Source organism: Vipera ursinii, assembly GCF_947247035.1.
Source record: "Vipera ursinii genome assembly, chromosome: 1".
Lineage (NCBI taxonomy): Eukaryota > Metazoa > Chordata > Lepidosauria > Squamata > Viperidae > Vipera > Vipera ursinii.
Window position 1 is genome coordinate 169685061 of NC_139512.1, and position 26356 is coordinate 169711416.

The 26356-nt window shown below is 35.8% G+C and overlaps 1 protein-coding gene across 4 annotated transcripts in view; it reads left to right on the forward strand.

Moving 5' to 3' along the window:
- Nucleotides 1–26356, forward strand: part of MYO1B (myosin IB) — a 138810-nt gene that overhangs the window by 57434 nt on the left and 55020 nt on the right. For all 4 annotated transcript variants that reach the window (XM_083366512.1, XM_083366509.1, XM_083366511.1 and 1 more), the window contains exons 4-7: nt 9161–9255; nt 14477–14581; nt 18130–18176; nt 19936–19999. In XM_083366512.1, the coding sequence (XP_083222638.1) occupies nt 9161–9255; nt 14477–14581; nt 18130–18176; nt 19936–19999 (311 nt within the window). The remainder of the gene's footprint in view (nt 1–9160; nt 9256–14476; nt 14582–18129; nt 18177–19935; nt 20000–26356) is intronic.

The following is a 26356-nucleotide window of genomic DNA, read 5'->3' on the forward strand; positions in this document are numbered from 1 at the left end:
TCTTCCCAGAGCTGAGAGAAAATGACCAGCCCCAAATCACCCAGCTGGCTTTTTCCCTAAGGTGGAACTAGAACTCTGATTCCCAGTTTCTAACATGGTGCCTAACCACTTATCCACTAGACCTTAACCAGTGTACTATGGTTCCCTTGGATAGTTAGCTTTAAAGAAATAATAAATATTAAGATGATAAAAGAGAATGTTTTCAATTTCTTTCCTAGAGTTAGTTCTTTCTTGTAGAATAAAATTCAAAAACTAACAAAATACTTATTCTGAAGGTCATTTTAAAAGAAAGGTTTTAATTAGCAATCTGAATTAAACAAAACGGGACAATGATATTTTGCTGAAGTGAAATTATTTCAACATATTTAAATTTTAAAATTATAATAAGGTAAATAGTTAAAGAGATTAGTTTTTGAAAACTCCATAATATGGGTTAATGCTTTTTGAAACATTGGCTCAAATCTTTGCCATATTGCTTTCATTCCTTTGTATAATATGGCAAGTTGGAATTACGAATATCAATTTCTTAGGAACCATACAGCTTTTGAAAAAAGGAATCAAAATGTCAAGTAAAAGCTGATTCAATATTTGAAACTTCAAAATAAAATTTTGCAAAGAAAATATGATTGTTCAATGTTGAGTGATTTAAATACTTCACATTATATGGGGGGATTTGATATGGCAAAAACACCTGATAGATTTATCTTTTATGTGACAACTTTGCAATAAGCCATTATTTCATTTTTTAAATGCTGCGAATAGTCTTTCTGAAATGTTAACAAAATTTGAAACACATGTTTGAATATCTTAAATAAGAGGAAATCAAAAGATTTAGTTGGTTCTGTAATTATATAGTTGCTCAGAAGAGTGGCACGCTGTTGAGGTTTATAGCTATAAATGCTAACAATATGAAGGAGATTATATATTGATACAGTTGCTGTGAGATCATAGGGCTTATCCCAACATATCATTAGCACTGGACATGTGACAGGCTCCACTCTGGATTTGGTTACTTTTGGATTTTGTTCACACATTCAGGGTTCATGTATATAGGAGGAGGTAATGTTAATACGTCTTTAATGGTAAACCGCATTGCACAGCAGTAGGAAGTGAAATGCCTTTGGGAGGAAAAGGAACACTTCTTCGTTAAGTGAAAAATGAGCATTGAGGTCAGAGATGAGAATACAGTAATCAAGTTAATGAGAAAATGGAAGGAGCATATAGATCTTTAGCATTTGAATAGTAAAGTGGGCATGGAGGATTGAAATGGAGAGTAGTATGCTAGGTTCAAGGAAGAAAAAAAGCTGATCACAAGTAGAAGGAAGATGGCATGTACAACTGGGCAGATTCAGTGAGCTCATTGGTATGGTCTGAGTTGTATATTATTGGATCTGGGGAGATATGGGTAAAACATATTGAAATGAATGGAGGAATGACTAAAATGAGAAACTATTGAATGCAAATATTATCCATTCCAAGTCAGAGAGAATAAACTATATATATTTCTCATCTCCCGTTGTAACCCAGTAATTTGTTTAGTGGAAAAAAAATGCCAAATGTATAAGACAAAGGTAAGGTCCCTTCCAACACTGTTAGAGCCATGGTGACAGTGGTTAGAATTCAGTATTTCAAGCTAACTCACTGCTCAATGCCAGGAATTCGATTCTCACCAGCTCCGGGGTTGACTCAGCCTTCCATCCTTCCGAGGTTAGCAAAATGAGGATCCAGATTGTTGGGGGCAATATGCTGACTCTGTACCCTGTTTAGGTAAAGGTAAAGATTCCCCCGCACATACGTGCTAGTCGTTTCCGACTCTAGGGGCCGGTGCTCATCTCCGTTTCAAAGCCAAAGAGGACGTCTCCGTGGTCATGTGGCCGGCATGACTAGATGCCAAAGGTGCACGGAACGCTGTTACCTTTCCACCGTAGTGGTCCCTATTTTTCTACTTGCATTTTTACGTGCTTTTGAACTGCTAGGTTGGCAGAAGCTGGGACGAGTAACAGGCACTCACTCTGTTATGTGGCACTCGGGATTCGACCCACCAAACTGCCAACCTTCTGATTGACAATCTCAGCGTCCTAACCCACTGAGCCACTGCATCCCTGTACCCTGTTTAGAGAGGGCTATAAAGTATATAAGTCTACTTGCTTTTGCTATTATTCTGTGGTTCTGTTAACGTGAGTGAAGCAGTCTCCTTGGAGCATTAAAAATGCATCTTTTAGAAGGCTCATGAAGCTATTTTGAACATTGCCTCTAGCCATTTATGCCTACATGTGTGTGCATAGCTGTTTTACATCATTGGCATACTCAGTGAATATGTCATATATGTGTGCAACTAGGGTTAGCTTTCAAATCAAAGTGTTCCAAAAGATGTGGTTGCTTTAATACTTCAAGGAAAGGTGTATCATTCATACTGACATACTTTACTAAACATCTCTTTTGGATTCTTTTTTTATACTCTACAAATTGCAGCTCTGATCCCTGAGGGCATCTCACTTTGAGTATCTCTATAATATGAATATTTTTCTGATTGAAAATTATATCTCTCTCCCTTATGTCTCCCTCAGTTTATGAAGTGTATTTCTTTTTATACAATAGCTACCAAATTTGCACAGGAGAATATTAAAGTTTTTTGGGAAGTCTAAGTACACAATTTCTTTTGGCATAGTCCTGACTACATGCTTGTTAGGACTTTGAATTCTAGAAAGTTATTGAAATAATGTATCCTTGCAGAGGCAGGCAGCAGTTTCTCTTTCAGCTACGGTAAATTTATTCTTCTGTTTGCTTGGGCTTTTTTTCTTTAACCATACTTTCTAACGTTTTAATCCCAACATGACATTAAGCTAATGGACCTATAAATTAAGAGTTTTCATTAAATATATTGTCCTTCAAAGGGGAACATGTTAAGAGCATGAAGGGAATTAAAGGGTAATGATAATTTGTTATGTTCTCTTTAATTTTCCAAATTCAAAACAATAGTGTCAGAGTTGGAGGGGAAGGAAATATGAATGTGGAGGATATATTTTGTCTGATAGAGTTGTTAATGTGAATTAAACATTTACAGGAAGGTATTTTTTTAAGATCTTGTTTGAAAAGCTAGGATTCAAGTAAGAAGTAAAGGATAAAGGTGTGCTGAAGGTACAGTGGTCTTGATGTGGAAATAAATAAAAAGGTCTGTACATGCATTCTGGCTATGAGCTGCTAATAGATATGAATGAGTGTTGATATGTGTGTTGCTCATAGTTGTACTCTGGCGGAACTTTCCTTTTGTAGAATTTGGAATGCCAATCAGATATGCTTTTGGGCTAGGATAGCAGAAAGTAAAGTTCTGTATAATTCGCTCTGTAAAATTCAGATGATTCAGACAATTGCCAAAGACACGAAAATCTCATTTATTGTGTACATCAAAAGAAATCAGTCATGGAAGCCTGAAAAATACTTGCCATATCTGATTCAGATGTAAGAATCAAAGACTGTTTCAGATGACAGCAGGGTTGAATAATTTCATGATCTTGGCTGGTAGAAGAATGATGGACTAAGGTTTGGACTTTCATCATTGTTGGCCACTTTGTCATAAGTTTTACACACACTGTGACTATTTGGGCCTATTGATATATGGTGCTGCAGGATGCTGCTAATTGAACACAAATTAACATATCCACTCTATCAGTGATCATCTTAGTTCATAGGAATAAAAAATCCCAAAGAAATATGAGACAAATAAAGGAGGGGGATTATTTGCACTCCATATAATTAATTCACTATGTTAATCTGACCCTCCCTTCTTACTTATCAGCTTCTAACATCAATAACATTGGCAGCCATGGAACCAAAGTTTTTTTCTTTGTTTGGCAGGACCATTTTAAGGTCACCAACCTTTCTTGGTTGGCGGACTGGAAGGAAAGGGAGGGGGAAGCATTTTTCATGGGCGCACGCACACACACACACATATACTAAGAGGACCACGAGCACGTGCAACGCAATTGGTGCTAGCGCGAGTGGGGTTTGAGTGCGCTCATACATGTGCATGCACTGGCCAGCCTGTTCTGCGGCCTAGTGGCCAGCAGGCCACAACCCAGTAGTGGGCCACGGCCCACAGTTTGGCAGCCCCTGGGCTATGCCATTCCTTATCTTTGAACTCTTATGGAAGGACTCTGAAGACATGCATTTTCAGTAATTGGCATTAGGCACATGGCCTAGGACTTTTAGTGGGTTCTTAATTTTCATGCATGATCGATTTTAGAGTTTTATGTTTGGTTTTAGTGGTTGTGTTTGTTTCTCTTAATTGCATATTTTTATTTGTATACTTCCTAGGCTTATATTCAGCCTTGCCTTCAAAGCAGTATTTATAGTCTTCCTTCCTCTTGTTTTTCCCACGAAAACAATCCTGTGGGGTAGAGGGCTAATAAGACTAAGTAGCCAAAATGATGAAGTGAGCTTCTGTGGTTGACAGTAGGCTGCAGTGCCAGCCCAAAAACTTGACCAGTGTAGTATTTAATAGCTGTTTTGGAAGGGACACTTTTGTCCAATGGGCGTTTTGTCCAATGTTCAATAGGTATTTGGAAGTTAAATAAGTAAAACCTTTCCCCTCTCTAGATCGAAGTTAGAACCCTACAATTCTGGATTTTCCTGTTCAGTATACACTTTCTCTGCTGTTTGTGGTCCAACATTCTCCCCTCGCATTTTCTCATCAGCTCCAGACTGGAGAAGATGATTGTGGCTGCCACCAGTAGTTTGCATGTGAAGGTAGCATTAGTGCTCTGCGTATGACAAATGACTCCAGTTTTTTGGGAAGGTTTATGTGGACTACAGCTACTCAAATTCTTGGTGTTTCATCTAAATACAAAGCAAATTTAATTAAATGTAAGTATTTCTTCTTGGCCTTCCCTGTAGGGGTGATTGTGCCTGAAAAGTTCACTACACTGTACTCCTTTCCCTCTGCTTCTCAATGGTTGAAAGTACAGATAATATTCTTCAGATACGTAATTTAATCCAAAGAGATGCAAGAAATTAGGGGAAAGAATGCTAAAAGCTTTGTGCATGCCTGCAAAATATTTTCTTATATTGGAGCCTATTGTATTCTTTTGGGGTTTTTTACTGCAATTGTTCGAGCTTCATTAGATTTCAATCTAAGATTTCCCTTTGCTTCTGGAATAATTTTTTAAGAGTATGATGAATTACAACAGAAAAGGCAGTTGGATACTGTTGAAATGTGTTTGTATATTTAAAGTCATCTATACATTTTAAAGAGAAGTGTTGACATTCCGAGTTGGCTCCATGAAGAAACCCCATTAAAAAAAACAAACCGAAAGGATTCCCTACCACTATTGTTTTTAGTTCACTTTTCAGGGGCTTTTCTATATATGAGATGTCACTTCTCTTTAGACACTTGAACCCTTCATATAACTTGTGAAACGTAGAATACCATTTGGCACTTTTTCCTTACTGATAGTTGTAGTAGTGTGAGAGTGGCTTTGGATTCTGTAGGTAATAAGGGGATGAAAGTGGAGGTAAATGGTGGTGTTTTGAAATTAGTGACAAACTCCGATGATTCCTTTAAAGTAGAGCCATTTAATACTTAGAGATGAATATTCACATTTGCTGATTATTAGAAATTCCTGTTACCCCTTTAGAATCTATTGTTCGTCTTTCTACTGTGGAATAATTCCCATTCTTAGGCCAACTTTGACATTATTTTAGAAGGTGATTACCCACAAGTGGGATTCTGTGTGGTTTCAACGGCATATGGAGGTAGCAGACTGCATCTTGATTGCCCTATGGAACCTTTCCCACAATAGGGGATTGGGGAAGAAACCAGCAGAATCAAATTTTATCAGCTCAAATTCTAGTCCAGGATTCTTAAGGACACTGCCTGATGAAGTTGACCATTGTGTGAGGAAATCATGGTAATTATCCAAAATAAATTGTAAATTTTGTCTCTCGAGATGTTTTATTATTTTTTATTTTATTTTATTTTATTTATTTATTTTCAATCTTCTGCTGAGCCCTATGTGTTTCATAGGGATAAAGAAATCAAAACACTACTACTAGAGATGTTTCAATGAGATAATGGTAGTTCTAGAACAACACTGAAGTGGCTAAAATGAAAATTAGATTTCAAACAAATGAAGGCTTAAAATGGGATGAGACAATATTTAGACTATTCCAAGGCTGAGATAATTTGGTCAAGTGATTAAGGCGCCAGGCCAGAAAGCAGGAGATTGTGAGTTCAAGTCCCACCTTGTGGCTGTAAATGCCAGTTGAGTGACTCTCTCTCAGTTTAACTCATCTTACAAGGATGTTATTGTGGGGAAAATAGGAGAAAGTGTGTTAGATATGTTCGCTGCCTTAAATTATTTGTATAAATATTATTTTAAAAAAGATAATGGGTGTGAAATAAATAAACAAATAAGTAAATGCACCTTGGATTTAAAAATTACATAAAATGTATTTCTTAGAATAAGTTCAGTTTGAAACTATTGAAATTTATGGCAAAATTTAATCTGGCCTTAGATCTGTAATGAACTGATTTGATTTGATTATGGCAAGATTTATGGTAAAGTAAAATTACCACAGCACTAAGTTAAATTTATCGTACTTCATTTCCACAGAACCCATGACACTATTCTTATAGTAATCTTGTGGTAGTGATGTCAGAAAACGGGAAAAAAAAGAGAGATAAGGACTGCTTCTAGATGTTAAGTATAAAGCGAAAGAGAGATTTGAGCTGATAATACTGTTTATCTGCAAACCACTGTTGTTCTTTCCAGATAAAACTTTGATAAGATTTATTTTTGTTCCATTAGAGTATTGAAGTAATTAAATGTCTTAATTTATATTAATGGAGTCAGTAAGTGCAATTAAACTGAGTGGTTGCATACTCTGCAGGATGATAATCAAAATCTGTAAATGATTTCATTGCAAGTCTATAGGATTAGGCAAGTTAGGCTTGTCAAGGTGAAAATACACAGGATTCCATATAGAATCAGCAAATTTGATGCACGGTTCATAGTTATGAACTAAATGTTGCTTCTGGTCAGCCTAAGAATGAATATTGGTAAAGAAAGTTGGGCATAATTTGTATCCAAGGAGTTTCTCAAATAAACAGTGCCATTCAAAACTACGGGTGGTTTTCTTTGCTAGTTGTTCAGATCACTGTACTGTAACAAGCTGCTGACAGTAAAGAAAGACATAATTTCTTTAACCACTAACTGTTTTACTCCCTTTAAATGTGGTTTTGAATTTTTTATAAAATGGGATAGTATGAGCTACAGCTACAGTCCTACGGGAATAGGGCGGTATATAAACTCAATAAATAAATAAATAAATTTATACTTACTTACATTTTTATTAACAGATTTAGATAGTGTTAATTACATTTCTTTTGGAAATGATTTGTCTGGTTTTTGATCTGGGATTTTATTAATTTTTTTCTGTTTAGACAATAGCCCTGGCATTTCCTGGTCATCCAATAACTAATTAAATCCAACTTAACTCAGCCTTTTGAGTCAAAGACTGCTAAGAGTTCTTATCAGGAAGGTGTTATTGTTTCATGATTATTAATATTGTATATGTCAACGCTGCTAACATCAGATGTTCTTGCTTTAACAAAAGATGGAGAAGCAGCTATTTTATATTTCTATTTGTGTATCAACTACTTGTGCTCATCCGTCGGAAACTTGACAGTATAATTTTTTTGCCTGTAGAACTTTCTCAGATAGTCATTCTGCATCCCACCCCATGTGGAACATTCCTTAATATAAATATAATTTTTGGGAATTTTTCTAGTTGAGGATGAGAGATGTTAAAAGTTATTCTATTTGCCATGAACAGGGTTTTTCAAGGGGTGAAAAATACATGAAGAGTTTTTTAAATATCACTTTTTGCCATCATGGGTTAATTTTCAACTATAGTTTATGTCTCTTATTTTGTAAGAAAATGGAATTGTTTAGATTATGATTTTAGTCTCTTTTCTTTCATGTATAATGCTTAAAACCATTCATTTATTTGAATCTGTTATTCAAATATGAAGATTTCATGCTTATGGATATAAAATATCTACTGTAAGGAGACCAGGGTGAGTCTTGAGGTCATGGTCAAACGTGCCATCAGTTTGGAATCGATCCATTCCCACAAGAGACCTATGTCCAGCCCCCTGTGAATTTGCCTTGAACATTAGTAGATTAGATTCTTGTTTATAGATAGCAGAAAATATACTCTTAATAGTTTAACTCTATTCTGGCTCTTGGTTTCTTGTGCCTGACGTATACAATTACTTTCACATTATAGTCTCAACATCTCAATAAGCGTGCTGGCAATATCTTAGACAATTAATGGAAGTAATCTCATTACAGCACTGAAACATGCCTGTTAATCTCTTACTGAAGTTAGGCAATCAATAAATTTAAATAAATGCTGCTACTTAAAATATTTTAGATCTAGATTTTAGTGTATAATTCCATATGAGTTTTAGAGCTGAAGTATGTGTTAATGATGATCTAAGCGGGGTCTAGGAATATTGTTGATGATTAGCTGCAGCTGCAGCTATAGTATACTGTACTGTACAACATTAGCTCTTACTGCACAGTATTTTAACTTCCAAGTTTGAGTTTCCGGAACTGTACTGTCCCATTTTTGGAACTGATAATGAAAAATACCAATGGCTGACATTTCACATCCTAGATGTGGTTGGTATGAATGGTGTTTCTGTATTATCTCTCATCATAATTTTTCCTATTGAATGAGAGATATTGATCTCAGGAAGAATAGGTAAGTACATCTTCTGATACCTATCATATTCTGTGAAAAGATATATGGTATGTTTAGGTTTTTGAGACTACTTCCCTCTCATTTCTTAAAATCATTTTGATATGAGCCAACTGTCAGCTTCTCCATTGCATATCTGAAGTAACTGAGTTACAGGTAAAGTACAGAAATTATAGTTTCACCTTCAGGTGTTTATGAGCAATTTGTAAGTAAAGAATACAGACAGCAGGTAGCATTCCTTTGTAACAACCAAAAGTTCCACTGTAATTGGTACTGGTTAATATTAACTATCAACAAAAGTTGTTGAACTATTTAAATAATTTGGTGCTTCTTGAATAACACTGGATGTAACCTAGATATCTTAAGATGTCATACTTTATATTTTATTCCATAGTTTTGCCCTGTCTGATGAAGCATATCGATCGTTGAGAGACCAGGATAAAGACCAGTGTATACTTATAACTGGAGAGAGTGGAGCTGGAAAAACAGGTAATATATGTATTATTAGATTGTTATCAATTCTAAGATATTAGCATGTGTGCTCTTTTCTCAATCCAATCGTGTAAATCTAAAACTTTGACTAGCCATATTATAGTTCATAGTTTCCATAGTCCCAGATAGGAGACTTCATTATTACTCAGCTCATAGGTCTATTTCGCAAAAGATAGCAGAGCCTTTTTTGTTCAGAAGACTGATGAAACATAGGTTGGAGCTGGAAAGATGAAATACTGGCTAATGTGGAACATCAGTGTTCATGGTTAAGGAAACATAAAAACGTTGGAACTGACAAAGTTGTGCAAAGTTTGATAGCATATGAAAAATGGACTAGGCAAAAGAAGTTCAGCACAAGAGAGGCAGTATACTAGAAAGATTCTAGAGAAAGAGATCGTGAAGTGAGTGAACCTTAAGTTCTTCTTGGAATTCTATCTCTCCAGCTTTACTAGTCCTACAGTCAAAAAAAGAGGATAAACTGGGTACCTAAACTCTATGCAGATAGTCCTCGACTTACAATTGAGCCAAGTGAGACAGTTGCTAAGTGAGTTTTGCCCCATTTTACGACTTCTTGCCACAGTTCTTAAGTGAATCACTGCAGTAAGTTAGTAACACAGCTGTTAAGTGAATCTGGCTTCCCCATTGACTTTGCTTGTCAGAAGGTTGCAAAAGGGGGGGGGGGGAAATCATATGAACCTGGGACATTTGCAAACGTTATAAATATGAGTCATTTGCCAAAACTCTGCCAAAACTCTGAATTTTGATCATGTGATCATGAGGATGCTGCAACAGTCATAAGTCTATAATAATAACGTTTTTTTCAGTGCCATTGTAACTTCAGTCACTAAACAAATTGTTGCAAGTCATAAGTCGTAACTGTTGTAAGTCGAGGACTATCTGCATTGAGTTTTTGTGTGCGCTCACTGGACCTCTTTTGCTACGATACTGCCGCTTGGGTGGAGTGTGTTCTGCCACTGTAGTAGAAAGTCCCAGGGATTTGGCACTCCATATATGTATTTTGTCAGTACAAACAAACTTGTCCACCACCCTAACTTCCAGGTGCAAACAAGTTTGTTCACATTGGCAAAGTTCGTAACTTGAAGGTTTGTTAGTAGAATGATGTCTATAATCCCTTCTCCGATCCAATTATCAGCAAAAGGTCTAATTTGAAACACTAATCTTAGTTAACCTATATAAAACTCTTAGCATCTTAACTCTTAGTTGTAAGCAAAACAAACATTTAAAAGGGACAAAAATGGTCTTAATTTTGTAGGGTAAACAATTTTTTTTAAAAGATGTTATTTATTGCTTTATTGTAAAAAATAAAATACAAAACAGTAAAAAAAATGAAACAAAGCAAAAGCATACATTCAATCCTAATAACAACAACAACAACAAAATAGTGTACAAAAAGAGGAAAAGTGGGTGCTGGAAGAAAAGAAGAAGTAAATTCTCCTCCCCTTTTACATACATACATACATACATACATACATACATACATACATACATACATGAAAATAAGAAAAAAACAAGAAAAGCCCCCAAAGTTTAACATAATAAAGAGGGACCATCTGTCCTTTAAAAAAGACAAACTCCAATACGCAACATTTTTCCATTCCAAATACCAACAATTCCAAAGAAAATCACCCCAAATAACATGTCCCATTCAAATAAACATTCCATATCGGAACTCTAAACTATAAACAAATCCATATTTATCATATGTAAAATAATCCCAGTCTCCTAATATAAACAAAAGACTACAATATAAAATAACAAAGAGGGATAATTTCTCCTTTAAAGAAAACAAATTCACAAAACTTTCTTACTGTAAATATAAAAACAGACACAGAGTCTATTTAAATCCTCTCAAATTAGGATAAATAAAATAATTGTAAAGAGGAAGTTTAAACTCCATGTTAAATGTAAGCAAATCTAATATGCCGCCTTTTTCCAGTTCTTATATCAGCATCCAAAAAGAATCAGGCAAAATGACATCATGTCCCATTTTAACCCTAGACTTTGTATTCCTTTTTTTTCTTTTACAAAATAATTTTTCTCTGATTTGCTAATCCACTCAGATAGTTGTTAATAATTTCTTCCATACCTTAAACAGCCTCTTTTGTAATTTTGTAAAACAAAAAGCAATCATTCCAATTGTTCTCTGGGATCATCACTTTTATTTCCTTTTTAATTGCTGAAGGTGCCTCTATTTTTTAAAAAAATATCTGATGACAAATTCTTATTCAAAGTCTCATTCAGATTGTTCTTGGGTGGATTTAATTGCATATCTTTTTCTGTAATATCTTCTGATAATAGACTCTTCCCGAGAAGACACAACATAGATAACAATTGATTCAAAAACCCAGTGCTGTTCCTGATGCAATTCCTCAAAGATATCTTTGAATTCTATTATAAATTATTTGTCTTGTTATGTCTCCAATATCAAAAACAAAATACATTTATTTTGTTTAAATACATTTATTCGTTAAGATTAATTTCAAAGTTTTAATACTCAAAATCTCTATGGAGATTCTCAGTCATCCAGGTCATGGTTGTCCCAAAGGTGCTTTTTCAGGAGGCAACTGGATTTTGTTGTTTTTCATTGAAGACATTTTGCCTCTCATCCATGAAGCTTCTTCAGCTCTGACTGGATGGTGGGGAATTGAAGGATTTATATTCCTTGCAGGCAGCTGGTCATTTGCATTCTTTTAGAGAGCCATTGAGGCCATTTGGAGGTTTACCTGTGTCCTCAGGATCACGCAAGTAGCGCAAATGTGTGTGGAGCCTTCTTGGCTGCAGGATATTTACTGCCCTGTGATCCTTCACTGTTGAAGATAGGCGCAGGCTGTTGGGGATGAGTCTGTGTTGTCTGCATCTCAAACTGAAGCGCAAATGGTTTCTGTAGTTTGCAATGTTTTCTGGAAATCTGTTCATAGTCTTGCACTATTTGAAGGGTGTTCATCCCAAAGTACATAGCTAAATGTCTGTGGAGATTCTCAGTCATCCAGGTCATGGTTATCCCAAAGGTGCTTTTTTCAAGGGGCAACTGGATTTTCTTGTTTTTCTTTGAAGATGTTTCACTTCTCATCCAATAAGCTTCTTCAGCTCTGACTAGATGGTAGGGAATGGAAGGATTTATATTCCTTGCAGACAGCTGGTCATTTGCACTCCTTTAGAGAGTCGTTGAGGCCATTTGGAACTTTACCTGTGTCCTCAGGGTCACCTAAATAGTGCAGATGTATGTGGAGCCTTCAGAAAACATCCTGCAGCCAAGAAGGCTCCACACACATTTCCACTACTCAGGTAATCCTGAGGACACAGGTAAACCTCCAAATGGCCTCAACGGCTGTCTGCAAAGAACAAAAATCCTTCCCTTCCCCACCATCCAGTCAGAGCTGAAGAAGCTTTATGGATGAGAGGCAAAATATCTTCAAAGAAAAACAAGAAGGTCCGGTTGCCTCCTGAAAAAGCACTTTTGGGAATACTCAAAATCCAATATCCCATCATTTTCTGAGCTCTTAATCCATTTAATCCATTTCTATAGGCAAGCCTTGCCTTTCTTTTTTGTTGTTTATTTTAAATTCTTAAAGGTTATAAAGATAAATCCTCTTTTTCTTATATTAAGGATTGAAAGCACTCACTTTGAAGTTGCCTGATTATTTTGAAGCAGTTAATAGGCATTTTCTACAGGTGATTAGCAAGGGAAGTACATGAGCTTAGTATCCTTTAAAAAAGCTCTGTTTGTGGCTGGAACAATTATAGTAAACTTTCTCATCTCTCAACTCTGGTACCCCACTTCCAAATACTGGTTGGTGTCTTGCAGTCTCCTTGTGAGGAACAACCTTAAGGAGAACCATATGGTGATCTCAAATCCTCTCTGTATCCAGAGAGACTCAAAGGAGCTGATCTATTTGTCGGCTCCCTAACGATAGTCACAGTTCCAAGTATTGGCTCCTCTTTTCGTGAAGCTGTCTTCAGTCCACCATTGTCCCCAGAAGTCTATTTGTTATTTTCATCCAAAGGCATCTACCACCTGCCTTTCCAGCTAGCAGAATCTACAAGGCAAGTAAGCGTGAGGTGAAATAGATGTATATATCAACATATTTAAATAGCAATAAAATCCAGCAAGCAAAAACTAAGGGAGTAATAAATCAGGAAAAAGAAGGGAGAAACAACAGGAGTTACCTCAGATGCCATCTAAATGACCTCCTCAGCAGTGAGGACAAGTGAGCTCTTCCTGATATGACAGGAATGTGGCCTTAAGGAGGCTTTGCTTCTCTAAGCACATTCTTCAAATGGCTGAAGATTGCAGAAAGAGCAGAAAGATTCCATTAGCCTCTCTCAGAAGGTTTTTTTTTTCTGCCTTTGAGTCAGTGTTGTTCCTGGACTGCCTGGATTGGTCCATAAGACCAGCTTCCTGGCAAAGATATTTGGAAATGGTTTGTGTTTGCCGCCTTCTTCCTAGGACTGAGAAAGAGTGACTGGCCCAACTGCACCCAGGTGACTTTGCCCGAGACAGAACTAGAACTCACAGTCTCCTGATTTCTAGCCTGCTGCCTTAACCATTATACCAGATTAGCTCTTTAAAGATAGGTAATTCCCATTATCATGGTCCAACAGTCTAAGAAGACTTTGATGTGGGTTTAGTAAGTCGCTGAAAGGTAGTAAAAGTGGATGCAGAATCAAAACCTAAAATTTACTTATGTTCTTGAATGCTTCAGATTACTGTTATATTACATATACTGATGTGCATTCACTGATTTTAAGGTTATAGTATTGCATTAATGGAGTATTGAGGTAATGCTTACTAGATGGTGTGGAGACATATTCCCTGTTTTCTTTTTTATAAAATGCTTCTATCGGATGTAGCCTTCAGCCATAGAGGCTCATTGGGGGACTTTGAGCCAGTCGTTAGCCCAACCTAACCTACTGGGTTTTGTGAGGAAAAACATAATGCTATTTATGCAACCTTGAGTTCCTGACTGAAAAGACAGGATGTAAATATTTTAAATAAGACAAATAATTCATAGATGCCTTGCTTCATGGTGACTCTGATAAAGGTGCAGAATGTTACCAAGATAATAAACAAATGTAGAAAACAAGGATGAATGTGAGACGGGCATTACTGTATATCTTGAGTAATTCATTCAGGCATTTGTACTATAAATTATTTCGTGTGGAATATAACTTTTTTTCCCTCTTTTATAACTTATAGAAGCCAGCAAACTTGTCATGTCTTATGTGGCAGCAGTTTGTGGCAAAGGAGCAGAAGTTAACCAAGTAAAAGAACAACTTTTACAATCCAATCCAGTTCTTGAAGGTAAGAGGCTAGTATCTAACCCTGTTGGACATTTGATAGAAGATTAATAATAATTCTTGAATGTACAACAAAAATATTAACTCTTCGATAACTTATTCAGTTCTGCAAAGCATTCACAATAGGGACATATTTACCTATAGCTATTTTACACTCCCACATTCTTGTTTGCATTCTACTTTTATCTGATTCATAGTTGGTCTTATGTTGTCCCAGCCTGAATTTCTGCTGCGATTTTGCATTCGTCTTTGTAAACATGCAAAGCAGTATTCAAATAACATTCTTAAAGAACATTTTGTTAGCCTTTTGGAAGTGTAATGCCATTAGAATGGAATGGAAAAACAGACTTGCAAACAATACATTGCAAAGTAATACCTTTTTCATATTTGCACATTATATGTCCTATTAAAATTCTACGTTTGAACAAGTGAAGTCTGAACAGGGATGTTGCCATTTATTTATTGTTTATGTCCTGCCTTTTTTGGATAAGACTCTTCCAAAATTGTTTACAATAAATAGAAACAATGGTATATAAAAATACCATAAATAACTATGTAAGAATTAAGACACGTCTAGACTCTTTCCAACAAGCAGGCCTATGAAACAAGCCCCTGCAGTAGCTATCATTTTGATTCTTCCTTTACTCTTTAGGGATCTTTTCCTCCGGACAGTGGGGTGAGTTTTCACTCACATTGTCAAAAATCAGCCAAACCAAAAGGAAGGCTGTGTTTTTTTTTTACAAAGCTTTTTATGTAGTTTATGTTTGAAGTAGTTACCAAATATTTAATATAGTGCAGGAATAAAGTTACAGAATCTTTTGCAACACGATGTTCTCAAACACTTAAGATAATTTTTACTATATGACATACATGAATATTTGGGGTGGCACTAGCTAAGGGGCAAAACTAGTATAAGGACTGATGTTTGAAGACTGTTATTAAGACAGCCCTAAGTGAAAATATTGAACCTGGCAGTCATTGCAGAGTAAACAATGTAATTAGTATTGACAGCAAAAGACGTATATTTCAAAATTAAAATTTTGTCAGTCAGTTGTTTGGTAGGTATAGAATACTGTTAAGTGCTGTCTAATTGACAGTTTATGTAATTTTAATTTTTAAATCAGAAAAGCACCAAGTTACACGTAGTAATAATATTTAATAATACTTTATTAAATATATATACTTCCTGACTTCCAATTGTTAAAAACATTTTAAAACAAAGGATAATACAAGAACAGCACAAGGCGAACAAAGGTGAGAAAAAAAATACAAACCCAGATGGGGACATGAAAAAGGAAGAACGGGGCATCAGCCATCCTTGTCAAAGGCCAGGGCAAAGTGCCACAACTTCAGAGTCCTTTGAAATACCGTAGTGTGGGGGCCATTTGTATCTCAAGAGGAAGCTCATTCCAGAGGATAGGAGCACTTCTAGGATTTCAGTAGATGCCATTGATTAATTGAAAGAAGGCCAAACACACCAACCTTGGCTGATCAAACTAGCCAGGCAGATGCTATTGCAGTCCTTCAGTTATTCAAGCCCTTTGGCATGTAGGGCTTCGTAGGTGGCAGCCAACACCTTGAATTGCACCCAGAAGTAGACTGGCAACTAGGGCAGTTCACGAAGTACAGGTGTTATATAGGTATACCAAGGTATGTCCATCACTGCCACACTATACTGCACGGGAATGAAGTTAAAAATGTATGTAGGAAACTACTTCTGTGTTTGCTCTTATTTCAAGGCAGAGACTGTAACATTTTTGAAATATTCATGGTAAAAAATATGTTAATTGCATGAATTTTCACATCTGACCAAAAAATGATGTCATAATATGTATTGCCCTTTTATTTTGTGTGTGTGTGTGTCTGTGTGTGTGTCCTTCCCAAATATTGTTGTGTGAAAGTTGACAAATATATCTGTTTCATTAAAGAACAAGTTGGAGCAGTTTTTGCTTAAGTCATAACTTTATTTAGATGCCATTGTTTTTTGCCACTGCATGAAATTATTGTTCAAAAATGTCCAGTGTATTTGCTTGCCTAAGTTACCAATGATTGAGTTTTGCATTCCAGCTACTGCAGAAGAACATAGGGAAACAATGAACTTATGGTGAAATAAAGAATTTGCCTCTAAACTCTTATAATAGAGCATTTGTATTTGATTCTGCATGCATATATAAATGGTCCTAGTGTTTTAGCCTCATGCTTAACGATATGCAGCCTTCAGGCTGGAAGATGATTTATTGCTTGTGAATTCTGCACTCTATTAAATTTTTAGAATGATTATTTCAGCATGCACTTTGCCTTCTGGCTTCAGTGCTTTGATCTAGGGAAGTCTCAAAATCCCAAATTTACTGAAGCAGAAATAACATTTCAAATATCCAGTTGATTTGAGCATTACTTATGTACAGAAGCCAGAAAAATCAGCATACCCCTTTGTAACATAAGAATGTTTAATGTAATGAGTACTAAGTAACCTATCACATTAATTCCTTAGAATATGTTTGTATTATAATAAGGCTAATTTGTTCACTGTGGGCCTTAGTTCTTTTGATGGAAGGATTAATATGACCATTTTTAAAACAATAAAATAAGGAGAACTAGTGAACTAGTAGTTATGTCAGTGTAATAGACAACAATAGAGTTGAGACATCACACCAAACTGTGCCTTAATGTTACATGAATAAGCATGATCACATACACTGTGCATGATTCCCCTCCTTATTTTATGGTTTGTGGGGAAATTATAGCCCATAATTCCGTAATATGATGGTTTGGGTGTGGTAACATAATTTGGGAGTTAACTATTTGTTCATACAATGTTTATACCATGATGGACATGCCAGTTGGAAATTATCCTTCATCACAGAGTTATCTACGAAATTGTATATCTAAAAAAACTCAACTTTGTAGAGACATTTATGAGCATATAAAAAACCTACCTTATACCAAATCAGACATTTTGCTCATCTATTTCAGCAATGTTTTTGCATTGATAGATGGGTGCTTTCCAAATTTTCTAACAGGATCATTTTCCATTTCCTCTCATAATTATTGGACTTTGAGCCTGAGGTATTTATGTGCAAAACTATTATGTGGCTGTACGAACCTAGCAGGCCAGATAATGTGCTACCACATGCTTTTCCTTCTACTTGTATGCCTTAGTTCTCTTTGTAACTTTGCTACCTGGCTAGACTTATATGTACAATGCACACATATTTTCTTTAGTCCTCTAAGCTGAGCATTCCAAATCCAGTTCTTTCTTAGGTAAAAACAGATAAATATAAAACTATTAACTATCAGTGTATCAATGAATGGGCCACCATATCTCAAATAGATTTTATTTTATTGTAATAAAATGCTGTACATAGATTATTACACTAGTTGTACAATTCCTACTTATTCTGTTTCCTCTTACATTAAACTTTTTAAAATTATGACCACTTCACTTTGAACTGGCAAACTTATTTGGTGCAATCTTAACTGTATTTTTCAATATTTGCTCAGCTTTACTGCTAAATCCTGCATATATTTAATTTTCTCTTTTCTTCCTACCAGCCTTTGGAAATGCCAAAACTGTAAGAAATGATAACTCGTCTAGATTTGTAAGTATCAAAATAAAAACATGCAAGTGATTTGGCCAGAAAAACTAATCAGTAGTTCTGAAATGTTAGAACTACAGTGCAGTGTAGAATTAATGTTCCATACTGATTAGTGTTTTATTTTTCTTTTGTCTTTCTGTTGATGAAATTACATGTGTATAGTTCTTTCCTAGTAGATTCTTCTGGGGCTCCATCTGCAGATGGCAGTCTCCTTCTGTTCATAGAGTAATATTGGATCTAACCCAATTCTGTGCCATAGCCAGCTTTGTCATACTGAGATGTAGGTAACTATTTTCAAGACTCTTGCTATGTATCCTAGAGAATATCATTATATCCTAAATACTGAAAGTTAAACATATATGATGGACTCATGTCAAATTTTATAGGTTATTCCTTAGAATCAGGTTATTAAATTTGGTTAGACACTGGATTGAGTACAATGACAATTACATATATAGTAAGGAAAAATTGTTTTTTAAGACCTATAGCTAGTAGATTGGGAAACAAAAGTACTCTGTGGATGAAAATGCATTGTAGAAGAATTTTGTGCTTGAGGTGAACTTTCTTTTGGAGCAATGCACCAGCACAGAGACCAGAGAGCTACCACATCTTAGCCAATAGCAAGTTAAATTTAGGACTGTCTGACTGCATAATTATAATTTAGATTTAGTTTATATTATTGTTGGCTTAGTTGGTCGACTAAAAGCCATGTGACAGAAATAGTGTGTGTGTTGAGAGGGGGGAGGGGAGAGAGGGAGAGAGAGGAAAATACGGCAAAAATGAGCACTTTTACAAAGCCATGTACTGGGTCTGATACCTCATTATGTTACTCTTAATATATGTACGGGCCTCCTTAACAACTGCTTGTTTAGTGACATTTGAAGTTACAATAGTGCAGCCGATGGGCACAGTCACAGCATTCCACAGTTACGTTATCATTATGTCTGTGCTTCACAACCAGCTTCTTAAAAGCAGTGTTAATGGAAAAATCAATGGTGAACAAGTCTATAAACCAATAGAATAAAAAGCCCCTTTAGGGTGAAAACATTGGCTGTCACTTCACTGTATGCTTATACTCTATTCACATACTTTAGAACAGCCTTTCAAATTATGGTCATTGTATTTATATTTGTTCCCACTCCTCATGTTTCTAGAAAGTTTTCTTACTGTTTTGTGCAGGGCTGATGTCAGAAATCCAACAGAACAGCAGATCTGAATCATCAGATATGTCTGAACTCTGTATATCTCTACCTATTATTATGAATGTATGAAGCCTGCCATATTTCAGTCCCAAAAAACAAGGAACATTTTGAAAGAACAACCTTTACAATCTGATGGTTAAGAAAAGAAAATCCACACACAGTTTGCTTATCCCATATTAGATCATAGGTCTGCATATGTGTTTGTGTAACTTTTATATGAAACCTGCACAACAGAATTGTTCTTGGAAAACCCCTAGTACTTTCCAAGGAATATATGGATTTTTAGAAGTTACCTAACAAAAATTAATTTAATTACAATGTTCTTGTATACTGTGAGATAAATGAGCACACTTTATACAATATGATTTATTTAAAGTAAAACCATTTAGAATCGTTAAATGTTAAATATTTTTATATTTAAATAATCTCAAAATATTGGTCTTTTTATGTGGCATGTAAATCAAAGAAACATCATCATCATCATCATTATCATTATTATTATTATTATTATTATTATTATTATTATTATTATTATTATTATTATTTATTTCTCTTTCCAGGGAAAATATATGGACATTGAATTTGATTTTAAGGGTGATCCACTTGGAGGAGTCATTAGCAATTGTAAGTTGTGTTTTATTTGTAGAGCACATTTTGTTTGTTTGTTCTATGAGCTGTCCGTGGTATTCTCAGAAATCTTACAGGTATAGGCATCTGAATACTTTTCTAGGGCCTTAACTGTTACTCTACCAAGTACTAATTGAGACATATTTCTTTGATGCTGACTCTTTCCTACTAATAGTTGATCCTAAAAGGAAGACGTTACCACTACTTCTGATTCTCCACTGTCAATTCTAGCTTGTTTAAAATAGCATATTGAAAAATATGGAACATTGAAGAAAAAGAAAATTTGATACATTTTAAGAATATTTGACCAATCACAAGGAAAATAAGGAGATAGGAATACTGAAGAGTAATCACAGGAGAAATCAGCTAAAGACAGATGAGATAAAGGAAATATTGGAAACTATACTGAATCCATTTGCAAAAAGGATTATAAAATGACAGTAATACTTGTAAAGAGAGAATGTATTTGATAATTGAATCCATTAGAAAGTGAGTTATGACATACAACAGACCAGCTGTAAAATTAACAAGTACCACATGAAGATGAAATACTGTACCGTACTGAACTGTTTATAGTGTTGGAGAAGAACCAGCTCAGATGCTAATAACTCCATGTCAATACTACAGAACAACAGGATGGGATAGAGATTGGAAAAGATTTGTATATACTGAAAGGATAGCAAGAGGATGTGCAAATTACTGAACCGTTGCATTAATTCTGCACATTAAGAGTTTGCTTAAGTTCTTAGAAAGAATATTTATTTATTTTTATTTTCATTCTATTTATATCCCGCCCTTCTCCGAAGACTCAGGGCGGCTTACAAGCTTAGCAGTAGCCTTCATTCTATGTATATGCCTGCTTATTAGGGCTTTTGCCCCCCCCCAAGCGGCATTATTACAAAGTCAGCTTAATTGCCCCCAACAATCTGGGTCCTCATTTTACCTACCTCAGAAGGATGGAAGGCTGAGTCAACCTTGAGCCTGGTGGGATGCGAACCTTCACTAATTGCAGGCAGCTGGTGTTACTTAAGGAGGCATTAGCCCACTGCTCCACCAAGGCTCTGTAGAACCATATATGGAGAGAAACATACTAAATAGGCAAAATGTCAGAAAAAAATGTCAGAAAAAACAGAGATCAGAAAGCTTTATAAGGTTTTTCCTTCACGACAACAAGGCCTGTGAAAGTAAATTTAGAAAGTGAAATATGTACACTGGATGGCAAAGACGTGAAGGGGGTAAATAGATATGAAAGTAGTATTCCAGTATTTGAAGGGCTGCCACAAAGATGAGGGGGTGTGTGTCAATTTATTTTCCAAAACACCAGAAGGCAAGACAAGAAACAATGGATGGAAACTAATCAAGGAGAGAAGCAACCTGAAATGTAACTAGAAACTTCCTAACAGTGTGAACTGGTGGAACAGCTTGCCTTCAGAAGTTGTAGGTGCTTCATCACTGGAGGTTTTTAAGAAAAGACTGGACCACCACCTGTCTGAAATGGTGTAGGGTTTCCTGCTTGAGCCAGGGATTGGACTAGATGACCTTCAAGGTTCCTTCCAACTCTATTCCGATTCAGATGAGTTTGGGGGCTTAGATAAATAAATATGGACAGAGTGGGGGAGAAATAAAGAGGAGAAGGCAACGATAAACAAGATTACAGAATGTAAGGACATTTCATGCTAATAGTTAGGAAAGCTGAGCATTGAGGAGAAGGAGCAAAAGAAAAAAGATCTATGTCTTTGCAACATAGATTTGGAAATATATCAAGGCAAGCAAGAAGAACTAGACCAAGACCAGGTAAAGACAGACTGTTCTTTAGAGGCAATCACCAGCAAGCACACATATTGGACATGTGGATGAATAATGGAATTTAAAAATAATTATATTTGCTGATATTAAGGGATAATGGAGAGGAGGGAAACAGAAAGGGAAGCCAACAAATAACATAGATGGGTGCCAAAAAATTACTGGCTTGTCCTCAAAGCATTATGAATTATTACTAAAGAGAAATGAATATGATAAACATTTGTCCATGTGTTACCTGGAATTGAATTTGGTTTGCCGGCAATAAACGGGAGATTAGGCTTGGTGGTTTAAATAGCCTCTGTCAACTCACCAACTATATGAAGCAGATCTGGGGTCTAATCATTGCTTAAATGGAAATTGATTGGGAAAGCCACAGAAAATTCATCTTGATTTTGTGGTTGAGGAAACATGGAATATAAATAGATGTAAATGTAATAAAAAATAAACTATCCAAGGCTTGGTCAGTTTATTTACTGAGATGAAAAGCTTTGTGGCAGCCTACATTAGCTCTCATGTGCTTCTCTCCAGCCCTCATTTCACCCATGTGACAAAGGTTTGCACTGACCTTTCTAGGTATCAACATAGAAAGAAAGTTATGAAAGTTCAAAATTCTGTCTGAGCAGAATATCTGAATTTGTTCCATAATGATAGGCTAGAAAATAACTATGGAATGATGTACATAATAGTTATTTAGAAACCTTTTCATCAATATGGGTATATTTACAACCCCAAAGACAATTTAAGTCTGTAATTAAGTACATCTGTATCTCTTTTAGAAACAGTAACACATAAGCAAATATTGCTCATTGGTATGGTATTTATTTGACCACTAAAGCAACTTGACTTTTTTTTTTCAGCTTCTGTAACAAAATAAGAGTGTCAAGTATCTATTATCTCCTGCCACCATCATGCCCTTTCATTAATTCTGATCTTTTATTGTTGGTGAAATAAATTATTACAGTGTTCTAAGAATTGTTCTATGTTGATTCTCATTGCTCATCATCTCCATCATTTTCTGTTTTATTATCCTTAGAGATAGCTTGTTGGACTGATATTTTGCGGCCCTTATATAATGTAATTATATTGTTTTTTTAACCAGTCATTTTGGAAATGCAAAAATACTTTATTAGTACATTTATAGCTTTATCATATCAAAAATAGAGATGCTGGTATTGTACTTATAAAATATGTCTTGCTCTCTCTACTTCTTTCCTGGAAGTCAAAATTCATGGCCAAGTAAGACTACCTACATCTGCCTCATTTATGATAGTGAAGATCTCCAGATTTAAATTCCAGTTTTAAAGGAAACAAGTTATTGTTCCATTGTTCTCGGGTGCTGCAAGGTTTTTACTAGTTCATGTCTCTTAACCCTCCTCTCTGCCTAGCATCTGTGTCACAGAGCTTCATGTTATTCAAAACATTGTAAAATATATGAGAATTAGTGATATGTTGGACCAGATGCCCCACAGATGTTTTTCTTTTGCTTTGCCATTATCCCCTTTCTGCATGGTTAAAAAATCAAGAAAAATATTGATCCTTCTTTACATCTAACAGCATAGCAAAAAAGCTCCAGGTGGTTTGACAGTAAAATAAATATTTTTTCAGCCTTTTTCCTATTAGTGTTTTATCTTGGGTTAATGGGAAGATGTACACATTAATGGGAAGATGTACACATTAAAAGTTATCTTTAATTGGTAGTTTGTCTCTTTCGTGGAGATATTTTTTTTAGTCTTTGCACAGTTCTTCCTCAGCTTCATCAGGTCTTGAAAATATATTGTCCAATAACAATATTATAAAAAGTATGTATATTTGTAATTATTTTATTACAATATGGATTTAAAAGCTTTAAATAGATCAGACTTGTCAATTAACTACTTAGAAGGGTTAATTAAGTCTCTTCAGTATAATTCTGAATTTTTCAAATTTTCTGCAAAAAAGGTAGCGTTTTTTGATGGACAGAATTCATATATTCAAAGTTCTTTTTTCCCCAATAGCCCCTTGGGATGACAGACATGCCATGAAAAGAAGTCTGTGGTTTCTCAGACTGCACATTTGTATTTAACTTTCAACTCAGTTGCTTGCACACACAAAAAGGCTAGTTGGCTGGGATGGTCTGTCCTGTAGAATGGAAGAAAAGGAAGTAGTTAAAAATAGTTCTTCCTGATTTGTTAGAATATATCATGCAACTGGTGTTTATTTTTTGCTCATGATGTAATGTCATTCTCCCCCCCCCCAAAGTTAATTTAACTCCTAGTCAACTAAAGATAGTTGAGATATCAAAAATAGGATAGTGGACTAAAAAAAGTCTCATGGCACAGCTCATTTGCAAAATGTTTTTATATGTAACATTCATGTAGATCAGGAATGTCCAGACCACAGGTGGCCCTGGACAGCTAGAAATGTGGTCCCATAATATCATAAACTTTTAACATTATTTGATTTATATACATTAACTATATTATATATTTTATATGTGGCCCGAGACAATTCCTCTTCACTCAATATAGCCCAGGCAAAACATAAGGTTGGATACCCATGATGTAAATCAGCTGTCCCCAATCTTTCCAGCTCTATGGACTGGAAAGGGGCGGCGGGGGGGGGGGAGAGGAGATGGTTTCTTACACACACAATTGTGTCACTTTCATAAATGCAACTTCACGCATGCATACATGCACTTGCTCACCACTTCCGTGGTTCTGAATTGGCTGTAGCCCAGCATCTGGCCACGGACCAGGGGTTGGGGACTCCTGATTAGATAGTACTGTATGGGGTAGTAAGTGAAGTACAGTATTAAATAATATCAAACATTTTTATGTGACAGAATAGATAACTGTATAACTGCCCCATTGGGTTGTACGTTAGACTACTTGTGATTAATGACATAGTCAAAGGCAGACGAGAATCCTAACTCTGTGCCTTATTCTACTGGTAGATTTCAAATTAATACCCGTATTTTCCATCAAGTATCTGTAAGATAAAAGCAACATAGTGACAGTGCCATAGACTGTCAGTTGATGACTGAAAGCAATCTGTGTATGTTAGCTGGATAGTATTTGAACCCATTTTAGTTTCTTTACTGCTGCAAATCTTTATATACATTCTGATCAAACATTTTGGGTTGTTTGTTTCTTATTTTCTCAGGATGTCATATTTAACAGTTCGCCAGATAGGCCTAATCTAACCTTTCATCAAATAAGCCTGGACATGGCAGGCACCAGAACTAGGCATTGATCTAGTTTCCTACTTCTACTTTCTACTCTCTGGAAAAAAATTTCTGAAAGCAGTGCTGGGAATGTTCACTTTTGTGTCTATGAGACACATGATAACAGAACTATGCCTATTGCTAAGACTGGTTTAGTTCTGTACCTTCTGTTTAATTTTTTGAGAGTGGACATTTCCTTCTCAGTTCTTATCACTGAGCTTAGGGACAGCTTTAAACTTGATCCTTCTGGTAGTCTTATGTCCATACTCTTTGTGCACATAAATACTTTTAAAATTATCTCCTATGACGGTAAGTAGACTGCTGTATTTAGCAGTATTAATGTGTACCTGTGGGGGAGGGGAGACTTTGCTAAAAAGAAAAGGAGATTTCTTTTGTCCCTAACATTGAGTCTGCAATGTAACCATTAACAGAATGGTGCCTTTTGTCCATAATTCATTGTTAATCTCCCAAAGTCACAAATAGCATCATGTTACAGGTTTTCCTCAACTTACAACCTTTGTTTCGTGACTGTTTGAAGTTACAAGTGTGCTGAAAAAAATGACTTACAACCTCTCCTTGCATTTACAACCATCACAGCATCCTCATGGTCACATGGTCAAAATTTGGCCACCTGGTGATTGGCGTGTATTTAACATGGTTGCAGCATCCTGAAGTCTTGTGATCACCACTTGCGACTTTGCCAGCTGGCTTCTGACAAGCAAAGTCAATGGGAGAAGCTGGATTTGCTTAGCAACCACAAGATTCACTTAATAACGGCAATGATTTGCTTAACACCTGAGGCACAAGAAGTTGCAAAATTGGTTACGATTCACCTAACAACTACCTTGCGTAACAATTCTAGTCCCAATTGTGGCAGTAAGTTGAGGACTACTTCTATATCTTGGCAAATTTCAGATATGTGGACTTCAGCTCCCAAAATTCCTCAAATAGCATTCTGGCTGGGGAATTCTGGAAGTTGAAGTCCACCCATCTGAAAATAGCTAAGGTTGAGAAACCCTGGATTAGAGCAAAGCAAATGTTGTCCCTGTCTTTAAAAAGAGAACAAAGGAGAATTCAAAGAATTGCAGACCAGTCTGCCAGACACCTATGTCTGGGGAGTACAGATCTTAAAGTTATTTTAACTGTAAGGATCTTGAAAACAATGTACAGCAGGGGATTGTGAAACTTCTTATTTTTTATGGGACAACTTGGAAGAAGTTAAGTCCTGGTCTATGTATTTCTGAGCATTTTTATTTGAAGTCTTAACATGAAGAGGTTAAGGGAATGGCAAGATTTGCAGATGATGTAATTAGGTCAGATGGTTTTCTAGAAGACAATTCAAAATGATC